At 40.7% G+C, this 12,398-nt stretch overlaps 1 protein-coding gene and 1 long non-coding RNA gene across 11 annotated transcripts in view; one reads left to right on the forward strand and one right to left on the reverse strand.

The window, feature by feature from the left end:
- Positions 1-12,398, reverse strand: part of BEND7 (BEN domain containing 7) — a 79,209-nt gene that overhangs the window by 12,994 nt on the left and 53,817 nt on the right. For 8 of the 9 annotated variants that reach the window (XM_037510632.2, XM_037510633.2, XM_054695099.1 and 5 more), the window contains one exon: positions 1,315-1,434. In XM_037510632.2, coding sequence (XP_037366529.1) covers positions 1,315-1,434 — 120 coding nt within the window. Of the gene's footprint in view, positions 1-1,314; positions 1,435-12,398 lie in introns of those variants that run through there. The other variant, XM_037510631.2, reaches the window with a different exon arrangement.
- LOC129145777 (uncharacterized) overlaps positions 1-12,398 on the forward strand; it is a 61,219-nt gene that overhangs the window by 8,577 nt on the left and 40,244 nt on the right. The window contains exon 3 of one of the 2 annotated variants that reach the window (XR_008551811.1): positions 5,315-5,333. The exons of the other annotated variant lie outside the window; for it this stretch is intronic. This is a non-coding gene — a long non-coding RNA (uncharacterized LOC129145777). Of the gene's footprint in view, positions 1-5,314; positions 5,334-12,398 lie in introns of those variants that run through there. 2 annotated transcript variants of the gene reach the window in all.

Consider the following 12,398-nt stretch of genomic DNA (forward strand, 5'->3'; position numbering starts at 1 on the left):
ACTGAAAAACCACTTGCTCCGTGGGTATCAGTATGTCTTGTCGGTCAAGGGCATTCCCAGGCTAAGCCTGGAGCTCTCCCTGGAGACCCTGATCTGCGCTCCTCCATGGGCTCCGTCATGGTTACTGTCACCACTCACTGTGAGAGTTCACATAGGAGGATGTGTTAGAGGTAGTCTCACACTTTGTACTGCAGTTCTCACAGCGCCCCATAACTCCCAGCCTGTAACATTTCACCTCTAAAGTCTACCCCTCAAATTCCCACATTCCAGCCATGGACACAAGGAAGGCTTTTATCAGGCTAGGTGTCCTGAGGATTGATCACGAATTGTTATTATTATTTTTTTAAATAATATATCCAACAGGCTGTGGCCTCTTAGGGATGATTAATCTTACTTGATGGCAGAAAATTGACCTTAATGGGATTCTTTTTTTTTTTTTAAGATTTATTTTTATTTTATTTTTATTTATTTATACAAACACTGGGTATAGTCAGAAGTGCGGGAGGGTGAGAGAATTCACCAGAGCCAGAGCGGGAAGCAGAGCAGGCAGAGGGACTGAAGCACACTGCTGAGGGGAGCAGAGGGCGGCAGGAGAGGTCTGCGCACCATGTGGGACCCTCCTCCGGTGGCCGGGGAGCAGCCGGGGATCGAACCGGCGCTTGCAGAGGCTGCTGCGGGCAGCTTCGCAACCCAGTGCTCAACCGCTGCGCCACCGGGGAGGCCCCTTAATGGGATTCTTCACTGGTACATTGGCCCACTGTCACTCTGGGGAGGCTGATACCTCAAATGATCAAATCCAAATAGTCACAATTCAACTGGTATTCACGTTTCCTCAAAGAATAACTCCAGAATTGCCATATAAACATATAAACTCAATATTATTATATAAACATTTGACTTAAATTCCCTTTCTGTCTATTTTTGAGGTGTTTCTGGTAGGATGATTACTGTTTTCTTTTACCTTAAACAATCAGTCCTCATCAAGTCCGGTAGATACACACAAACAAAAAACATTAAGCTGTAGAAGCAAAACACAAAAGACAGACGGAGTTTCACATACAGACACATAAAACCTGCAAATGCAATTAACATTTTTTTCGTTTGTACTATTAAAGGAAATGGCCTGACATAATTTTTACTATTTAATCTTCAGGTGATTTTCAAAATTCATTTGAATATAAAACCATAGCACATTATATAGAGCTTCTCCCACAACAGACAATGAAGTACCCTTGAGCAAAGAACTTTACTTTGCAAAATCTAAGAATTCAATAAAGGTCTTCTACAATTATATTCTTGGCAGCTTATTCATACCTGAGCCTCTTTTTAACCTTCTTCTGGCCAGTTTAATTTGATCCTGTAGAATCTGTACCCAGTCTCTCGGGCCAGGAAGCTTATCCACGTGATTAGCCGTACAGTATTTTTCTGTGAAGACTGAAAGAAAATGTGAAATATTGTTAAACACTTTAACAAATTAAAGAAAAAAATGCATATCTGAAATAGGACTATACCAAGGAAGGAAAAAGAGTATATTTCTAAAAGATCTCAATTCTGAAGTGATCTTCAATATTCAAGTTACATTCCTTTGGTGATGATGGAGCTCAGCCCTGCCCAAATACAATATACTGTTGCTTTAAAATGAAACTGGCCATAAATATTAAATAGTTCTTATGGCAACTGTTCCTTCTACCTTCTCTTCCTCCATGTTTATATGTCTTATGGGCAGAGAAAAAGATGCTGCCTATGGGGCCACTGGCTCTATGACAAAATTCACCAAATGTATTAAAAGATTTCATTTTCTTTGTTGTTATGTCAAAATACAATGCAAAATTACCCCAAAAGACAGTGCTGTAATGGTGACTCCTACTAACTCAATCAGTGCTCAAAATCAATATAATGTAGTTTTGTCTTAATGAAAGTTCAATTCTGCTTTGAACCAACCGCTTACATACTGTACTGGTTCCTAAGGAAGGGCTACTTACTGAGCTCAAAAGAAACTATGAAGAGTCATGTGACAGGACATAAGAGAGGCGAGACAGTTTCTGATTAAAGCTGCAGAGTATGTGACTGAACTCACGGGTGCTGCTGCTGGCCTTTCTGCTTCTCACTGCATTCCTGAACAATTTTAAACTCGGTCTTTTCAACTACCTCTCTGTAAGGTGAGGACCTGGTATGCAGTCACATTGCACTGCCTTCTTGGTATTTAAAAATATTGGTAATTTTCATGTTTCAAAGGTTTCTTTTAAAAAGACATGACAGAGGAAAATGTTGACGGATTTAACTAAATTAAGATGTACATTTCCTACTGAAAAATAAACATTTCATTAGAATGAGAAAAGCTAGTTGCACTAAACATGTCTGAAAAGGTTCAATATCTACCACCACATAAAGAGCTCATTCAAATAAGAGAGCAACTTCAAAAGTCTCCATGGATAAATGGACAAAGTACATTTTGCAAAAAATGCTAGGGAAAAATGTTCAATTAATATGTAAGCCAGAGAACAGCAAAACACACTTTAAACCTACTAAATCTGAGAGAAAAGTGTTAAAAAGTTAATACTTCATAGTGATAAAATTGTGGCGACCTGGCACATTCAAACATTACTGTTGGAATAAACTGGCAAAACTCTTTGGGGGAAATGAGATGGTAAAATATAATGAGACACATAAAACTGTTTGAGTTTTGGATTGGTAATCTTACCCTGAGAAATTTATCCTAAGGAAATAATTTGAAAGAGAGAAAAAAAGTCATGTACAAATATAAACAGCCTTCTTGGTTGTGTAGAAAGAGAGGATAGCAGCTCTGAGAAGGACAGTTTCAAGGAAGGGAAGCAGGAGGTCCCTTTTAGGAAAATACTGCAGTCCTCCTAGTTAGGGTGGTATTAGTGAGGATTGGAATAATGATCCTGCAAACTACCTGACAGAGATCAGAACATTACTGGGAACATGGATTTCTGGTGAATCACATATCTTGGTAAATACAGCAGAAAGGGTAGGTTTGTGAGGGGAGGGTGCAGTGTTCTGGTGAGGTCTGGGCCTGATAAGTTTGGGGTTTTGTGGAGCACCCATGTGAAGAGGGCTAGGAGATCTTTTCATACAAAAAGCCTACAGTTAAGGGACGGGTGCAGGCTGAAACAGGCTTGAGGGGCATAAACGTATATCCCATAGTTGAAATGAGAAAATGTTGACTGGGAAAAGTATCAGGTGGACAGAGCACTGGGCCAAGTGCAGAGGCACACAGACCTTAATGTTTGAAAGGAGAAGATTAAGGCCAGCTCAGAACTGGCCAGAGAGTAAGGAGAACCAGGACATATGGTCTCGTAAAGGCCAGTGTGGTGCTCGTGAAGAGGAGAGATGGACAGGCAGTGGAGAAGGGCCAGGAAGGGTGGTTTGGAAAGTGTCACTGCAAGTGATTGAAATTTGGGGAATTTCCTTCTCTGAAGCAAAAGAGGGAAAGACTGGGGGAAGAGACAGACGTGCTTATAAGGTGGAATAGCCACCACTGAGATGTCAGTAAACCCAGTGGTGAGGGCACAGAGTGGGAAATGTCTGGAATTGCTTCTGAGAAGAATGGAACAGGAATGCAGCAGACAGGCAGGAGAGAGGGCTTCATAGCTATGGTGGCACCATCTTTGGGATGGGCGGCTTTCTCCAGGGTGCCTTGCTGCTCCAGGTGGAGTAGGACACTGGACAGGAGGGTTAATCTCGGGTTAGGGTTCTGCCGGACAGTTTCGGCAGAAGAGGGGTATTAAGCACCTGAAGAGGTTGCTGAAGATGCCAGTTGAAATGAATGACCTCAGCTTTCTTTATACCCCATTCACCCCCAATTTGGGAAGGAAGTGAAGCCAGAAAAAGCTTAGTAGATTTGGAGAAATCTGTAGTGATCAGGAAATGGAAATAGCAATGGGGCTGGGATGGCAGTGCCACTGACAGTGCAATGCTGGAGTATAAAACACAAGCAGAAGAGCACACACAATTCTGTGTGTGAACGCTAAGGTGTGGTCAGTGGTGGGGCTGGCGCACAGTGAAGGTCACTATGGTTAAGGTCAGGAAGCTGTGAAATCGGAGGGTCAGCATGGTCTTTCATGCAGATAGTGAAGTTATTCAAGGTGACAGCAGGATCTGGTTACAAGAGGATGATGAACTGCTGGCTAACAGCTCTAATAGGAAGGTTCCATCCCCGCCCCAATGGGGTAGTGCTGGAGTGATGATGAGGAATCAGAATTAGGGAAGGGGAAAATATCAACGAGGTTGCAGGATTTTTGGTTATGTGGGGCATGGGTGAGTAAGCAGGCTCCGCTTGGGAGACATGCAGAGGAGACATGTTCCTGGCATAAATGCAGTTTTGAGTCTCCAATATACTAGATTCTAGACAACTTCAGGGGTCTCCATTGATTTTGTCTTCCTCAAAGCACCTCATCACAGTCAGTACTAAGAACTCAAAAAACATCTGATGAATAAACATCTTCCAATTTTGTTTCTAATGGAAGCAAATACAACAGCTCACAAATTTAAACTAATTGGGGGAGAAGGGTCTATTGAATTAGTAAGAAGTCTTAACTAATAGGATATATTTAAACAAACAAGGTTTTAGTATATTCAATGTCCATCATGATAAAATTTTCTAACCAGAGAACTGTCAAAAGGTTCTTGAAATCCTGCTTTAACAAACAAGAAAAAAAAAATTTTTTTTATTTAGCACCCTTTTAGTTTATATGAAAATGTGTACCAGAAAAATACACTGTCTTTTTAGTAAGTAAACATCTCCCTCCTTGCAGTATTATTTATATAATTAATTTCCATAGCAACCCCTCTTTTCTTAGATTGTAAAATGCATGTGTCTAAATTAGCACATATTAGAAAGTAGTGGTTCTAAATTAACAAAGTAGATTTGGATTATGCCAACATCAAATGATTTCCAGCAACCACGTAGTGTCAGCAACTAAGACTAGGAGAACCACAGAAAAGGCTCTGGAATCTGTTCTCCTGCTTCAAAAACAGCGCTTTCTAATCGAATCTTGAGTTCAAGGATTCCATCACTCACTAAAAAGGCAACAATTTCTGGTTATTTGTTTCTCCTTCAATTAAAACTTACATGGTTTCAATAAAAAAGAAGCCACAGTAATCAGTCTCTTGGGCCTGTGAGAACTGTGAAGGCACAGTACTGGGGTTTTTGAAAAGTACTATAAACAAATATTTCCACTGGGTATATTATTGGCATTCAGTTTCATAAACCACATTCAAACTTAAAAGAGACTTTTAACTAGACTATCTACTGAAGATAAAAATCTGATTCTTTCTGTTGCATGCACAGATGAAGTCTTAGAACAAGGCCAAAAGATTGTCATTGTATTGATCTGAAAACGCTCAATATGGTATGTGAATAGGGGTATCAAGTAAGCAGAATATATTTTTGCTGTTTGAATCTATAGCTAAAGGTCAAGCTATTATCCTGGTAACAGTTCCATTAGGAGTAATGATGTGAAAAGAGGTATTGCGTTAATGCGCTGGGCTTCCTACTACGTTAATAGTGGGTCATTAAGAATCATAGTAGAACAATTTGCATTCATCCTTAGAATGCAATAGGTCCTAAAGAGAAATCTCCCTCCTTTCCTGTTTGAATATATTAAGGGGAGGCAAGGGCTAATTTTAAACAAGTCCAAATACTCTGAACAAGTAGATGAAGGCCAACAAGTAAACTAAGTAAAAGAGGTAAGGCATCTACACTGTTTAATATAATTTGAGATCCTGAGGCACAAAGAGAATGTTAAGTCACTAGGGAAATGACAAGTGTTCAATTTGATCTGTACATGAATAATGACTTTTCTCAGATGCTTGCATTCATTTGAACCATCCCTTTAATTGTATATAAATAATGAATAAGCTAGTGGTGGGGTAGATCCTTCCCGAGCAAGGTGGCATTTGATATGATCGTCAGTGAACATGGCAGTGTGCAGTGTGTCTGAATGTGACATGCTGAGAACAGTGTGGGTGAGCTGGGCTCCCCAAACAGCTACTGCTCTCACACACAATAGTTCCTAGAAAACTGTTAATTTGGATTGTTCTGCTCTCTATGCTGGGGAAAGCCAAACATGGTATGGATTTTTACAGGAAGCCCTTATATCACAAATACTTTAAGAAGCAGGAGACTTGCAGACCTCTACTTTCACTGTGAATCCTCTATCTCAGATATCTCTGGCTAGCAGTGACAGCCTGACTTCTGATCTGATGACTACATTTTAACTTGTGGTCAATCAGACAAATGGTAATCAAGGTTTATATCAAGTAGAATTGAAAGCTGGGTCCTCAGTAGATCTGCCAAGCTTGGGCTTGTGATAGGGAGGGAACAAAGGTGAGAAGAAGAACTCTCTAGAGTAGGGTCCTGGGGTGCGTAAAGGAGAGGACACTTGGGACCACCTGTAGGTGCAGGAGGAGATACTTCCTGCTCTGAGTGAATGTAAAACATCCAGCACCCTTCCCATATTTTCCTCTGGCTTTTTAAAAGTTATTTGAAATGTCCCAGACGCTAAGCACTTTGTATTATCTCTCATTTAATCTTTGTAGTAAACTCAATGGGGGCAGGTACTGCGATTCTACGTTAAGAGAAGACAAAGTCAAAATACGGGCAGGTTAAGTAGCTGGCCCCAGCTTGCACAGCTAATGGGGACTATTATCCACACAAATTATTTAATTTTTAAAGTAAAGTTGGTGATGAGCACACAGATTTTGTAAAAGAAAAATGAGTGCATTCTAAACATAAGCAAATCAATGCCTAAGTTAATAGTTCTGTGTGAGAATTGTGAATGTTGGTGTTATTTCAACAACAAAACAGAAGCATGATGGATCCCAGGGGAGAGAGACCCATGAGATCGGCCAGGTCAAGGATTTAGGCTGTGGCAAGGAAGGGAAGGCTTGCATACGTTAGAGCGTAGATATTGTCAATTCTGGGATTGAGGACTTTGACTCAAATTTTGTATGGTTCTAATTCTCTTTAATGATACTATTCTCCAATTTCATGGAGAGAACAAAACCTATAAATTTTTGGCTTGATATCCATTCTAATAATTAATCAAAATAATAAAGGTGGACACTATAAGAAAGAAAGAGCTAAATAAGGCTGTTTTATGGTACAGGGCCTTAACCTCCATAGCTTGGTATAATTGTTTAATTGTTACTGGTCTAGGAACTGGCTCTCTGTTGTTTGGAAATATTATTTTATCAGATACCCACAGGGGTGAGGCTTAAGAAGTTAGCTCACACTAACTAAACCTATAAGAGACTGATAAATAAACTAGGATGACAATATGTAATGTGCAGGTTATCTTTCTAGCACTGGGAACATCTGATGCCATAACCCAGTGTTTCCACTTCTTGGAATCTAGGTGCTGAAATGAAGAACTAAGCAGAAGGTTCCTTGGAAAGCATGGAAAACCAAAAGCAGCTGGTTAGTGTGGGGGCTGGTTAAGTTTAAGGATGCCTCTGTGAGACTGCCCACTCTTGGCCCTTGTTGCCAAAGTGGGTGGGAATTTTGGTACCTGTGCCCTCTCAGCCAGAACTTGAGTGAGAGAAGCTGGGCAGTTGAATGCAGGGGAGCCTGGACACAGAGTGCACAAAGGGATAGACTAGACCCTGATCCTTTTCCTCAGATGAGCAAGCATTGAGAGGATTAGGGTTTTAGCAGCAGCAGGCAAAGTAGCCCTAACGTACTATATACAAACTAGAATTGTGAGTGGTAGAAACTAAGTAGCCTAGAAAACGACAGTAATCATAACAGTATGATACTTGAAGAAAAACAGACACAAAAACCAATGGAATAGAAATGAGAGCCAAGAAATAAACCCACACTTATATGACCAGTTAATCTATGACACAAGAACCAAGAGTCCACAACAGAGAAGGAAAGTCTTCAACAAAGGGTCTTGGGAAAGCTGGACAGCCATATGCAAAAAGGTAAAACTAGAACACTATTACCACACCATACACAAAAATTAACTCAAAATGAATTACAGAGGTGGAATTACAACTGATGTGGAAAAAAAAAAGAAAAAGAATGGTGTTAAAATGCATATCATGACAGAAATAAATTCAATCCCTCCCTCTCATTGAAGGCAAAATCAAATTCCAGGTGGACAAAAAGCCTGAATATAAAAGATGAAACTTTAAAATTTTGTTGAAAATAATAAGAGAATACCACTATATCACAAGGGTAGTGAGAATTTCTTAAAATGGACACCAAAAAAAGCAAAAAGCATAGAGAACTCTGTTACATTTAAACTCTGGTATGGTAAAAGACATCATACGCAAAGTTTTCACAAGTTGGAAAATAGAGAAAATATTTGTAACATGTAACAGACAAAAGAATTAACATATGTCAGTGAGAAAACAATCGCCTCATGGAAAAAATAGGAAAACAGTGGAAATTCACAGAAGAAAAAAATAAAAAGAATAAATATGAAATGATGCTCAATCGTTAATAATCAGGGAACCCAGCACAGAGGTGCCATTTGAGACCCATCGGACTGGAAAAAATTAAACTTTGCTTGTACCAGATGTTGGCAAGGATGAAGAAAAGTAAGATTTCTTATACATGGCTGGTGAATGCATAAATGAAATCAGTCACTTTAGAGAGTCATTTGGCAATGCTTAATGAAACTGAAGATGCTTATACCCTGTGACTCAGTTCTACTCGCTGGTGGGTCCCCAAGAGAAACTCACCCGAGAGCCCCGGGAAATACCAGCTGACAGTGACTGCTGCCATTGACACAGAACCAACCTGACAGCCAATCGCTTACCAGAAAACTGGAGAAGGAAATTCACATATACAGTGATCAGCAGTTAAAATGAATATACTATCTAAGTACTGATGTGGAGAAATCTAGACACAGAAAGTGGATACAAAGTTGCAGAAGTACAGTACGAAAGATTGGTAAATTCACAAAAGAACAGTCGATGTGGTTTCCCGACACCCATATGAGCAGTAAAATAGAAAAGCTTGAATGGGAAAGACTCACACCAACTCCTGCTGAGCTCCCTTCTAGAGCAGGAGGAAAGAGGAGGTAGAGAAAGGTAAGGGAAGGTAGAGGGACATTTTGATTTAAAAATAATAAATAATAAAGGAGGGTGGGTATGAAGTAAACATAACTTGTTTTAAATCTCAGTGGTAAGGCAGAGAGACAATGGATCTTGGAAAATGCCAACACATTGGACATGAAGAGTGACACTAGCATTTGCACTTCTGACTGATAAGACTATGCCTATGCTGGGGGGCGAATGCTTCACTCAGAGAACAAATCCGAGTTAATCCTAGGCATGCTGTGGAAACGTCCTCCCTCTCCACGTCTCAAGTGCACACACCCTCTGCTGGGACAAGCACTAAGAGCTCTCGCTGACAGAGGACTTTAGCGCTTTGTCTGCTGGGAGAGAGTGAAGACAGCCCATCCTCCTTCAGGTTGTAGCGGATATGACCTTTGCAGGCAAGGCCTTCCCCAGTTTGTTAACAAGGGGCTTCAAAAATAACAATATCTAGACCCTAAATAATAAACATCTATAAATAATAGCATCTAGGCTATAAACCTGGCAAGGGCAGAGATCATGGCTGTCACACACTACTGGGACATACCAGGCAGCCTAAGCGTAAGGTCTGTGAAAGAACAGATCTGAGAAACTTCTTTCTTGCTCTGTGGCTTTGAAGAACTGAAGGAAGAATTTCTGCAGTAAGTAGACATAGGTCTTGAAATATCCTGAGCCCTGAGGTTCACTTCAGATTTGATTTAACTTTGAGATTGAGCATAGTTCATCAACTAATGTACCTAAAATGCAAGTTTTGGAATTAAAAATAAATTTCAGGAACTAGAGCAATGCAAATAGTGCTATTGACCTATCGCTGCATCCCACAGAGCTGATCCTTGCGTGGAGCTGAAAGGGGCCTAAGATCATAAACCCACAGAACAAACTTGATTGTTTGTTGATTCCTAGCCATATTTATTTAATTCTGTAGGTTTTCTTCTGCAAATCTGAACTAAAATTACTGAACCATATAATTTCTGAATGGGTAAGGACTTTTTTTTTTAAAGATTTTATTTTTATTTATTTATACAAGCACTGGGTACAGTCAGAAGCGTGGGAGGGTGAGAGAATTCACCAGAGCCAGAGTGGGGAGCAGAGCAGGCAGACTGAAGTACACTGCTGAGGGGAGCAGTGGGCGGCAGGAGAGGTCTGCGCGCCATGTGGGACCCTCCTCTGGTGGCCGGGGAGCAGCCGGGGATCGAACCGGCGCTGCAGAGGCTACAGGCAGCTTCACAATCCATGGCTCAACCGCTGCGCCACCGGGGAGGCCAGAATGGGAAAAGACTTTAACAATGAGCCAAGTTGTACTTTTTTTTTTTCAGAGAAGATACTGTTTTAAGATCGGGAGTGGCAGAGGAAGGGGTAAACCTACATTTCTCAATACTCTTTTCACCATCCCCAAAACAATGGGACTTTGAGGTTTGAACAGTCATGTTTAATCACAGAAGTTCTCAAAGATCTGAGGACAGAGTAGGGTGGAGGAAAATAGTAACACCTCTTAGCTTCCTTTTTTCAGCTTTGTTACAATGGTGCCTCGGTCTAAAAGAAAGTGCTTTAGAGGTTTCTCATATAAGTTAGTTTCAATTTACTTCAATTTAAGAAAGCCCATAGCAGAGCTCATTTATAAAACAACTACTGGGAAACACAATTAACACTGGCTGGCTGTGCAAAACACATCTATGTTTAACATGTTAGGTGTATTGCAAACAAATGATAGCTGCTAAAAACTAAGATCTGGGTAACAACAGGCTTCAATGTAATGGTGTATTTATTTATTATTTTATCCTTTTTTGGCAAAGAGAAATGTTTCAAAATCATGAATCCATTGATTCATAGAAATGCTACTTGGAAGGCGTGTTTGCGATAGCATTATCACTCATTTAGTTTTGAGGCTGTTGCAGAGCAAAATTTAAAAGACTGAGAATCTTCAGCTAAAATAGTAGGTTAAGGAGTGTAAGACCACATGGCGCTGACACTCCTTGCCTTTGCCCCAGCACCGAGTCACAGAACACTTCCATGCTTATCTGTTCTCTACATTAATGAAATAAGGAGAGAGGACTGAGTTTTCTCAGTTTTTAAAGTTAGGGCTTCTTGGCATATGGACTTTCCAAGTCCTTCATGAGGCACTGGGAGTTCACTCCCCAGCCAGGGAGTTAGGGGAGGGATTCCCACGGTGCCTGAATAAGGTAGGACACATCCAGGAAGCTCAGGGGCTGTGCTGTCCCTCACAGCCACCTCCACTCAGAGCAGCCAAGGCTGGAAGAACAGGTGTGAGGAGCCAGGAGGACAGTAGGGTGATGGGAGGGTTGCCTGCGAGGGTCAGGGCACCAGCGCAGGATGTGCATCCCTCCTTGCCTGAATGACCTGTGCTGTTGTGCAGTGGACATCAGAAGTTGGGCACTAGGACAGGGCTGATGCCTCACAGGCAGGATTTTAATTTCTGTTCTTTTTTTTAATAGTGACAATTCCCTTCTAGCTGAGATCAGTTGGCTCTAGGAGAATTTTGGGTTCACATTTTGAGGCTGACAATAAAAAGGTCTTAAACTTTTCTTTGATGCCCTTTTTGAGGGCCTGAGGAGCAATAAAGAGGCATGCTCAAACACACACACACACACACACACACACACACACGTGGATACTGATGTATCAATAAGTCTTGAAACTGTGAAAACAGGAAATGGCACATTTAACTTGCCTTGGATTCCATTATTGGATTTATTTAAATCAAATCCCAGAATAAAATTGTATTACTTTACCTTCTGAAGATGATTACTCTCTGGCTTGACGCAAAGTGTGACAGACTACACTTTTCACATTGCATATTATGTAGGTTGCTTTGATATTTAATGATATCAGTGCTTTTAAGACCCCAACAAGTACAGATTTGGTTTTATATTTGGAAGCACCATAATGCTTTGGACTGACACTGTCCTTGATTTCTGTGTACCATCGGCTCCATCTGTTGCTGTTGTTTCTTCTCGTCTTCAAACTTATTTTTCCTTCTTGAGTGTCAGCTGCCCTTTTCCAACTTGTCATGGAGAAGTTGTGAGGTTATGCTGTTATTCATGCCCTAGATACATCCCCAGCCGTGGAGTTGTGTTTTGATTTTTAAGAAACTACCTTATTTTCAGTGAAGAAAAACTGACTGCCTGACTTCCTCCATCCCTCTTTCCTTCCTTCTCCTATTTATTGATTATTAATTTGTGATTGACACTGTTTCACATGTCAGGGGATGTGCAAAGCAAGTACAAAACATGATCTTGTCTCTGTAGGAGCAACAGTTCTGTTGGGAAGATGAGACACCCAACATAAGTAGGATAACCAGGCATCCT

This window comes from Talpa occidentalis, unplaced genomic scaffold (assembly GCF_014898055.3).
Source record: "Talpa occidentalis isolate TD23 unplaced genomic scaffold, MPIMG_talOcc4v2.1 talOcc4.14, whole genome shotgun sequence".
Lineage (NCBI taxonomy): Eukaryota > Metazoa > Chordata > Mammalia > Eulipotyphla > Talpidae > Talpa > Talpa occidentalis.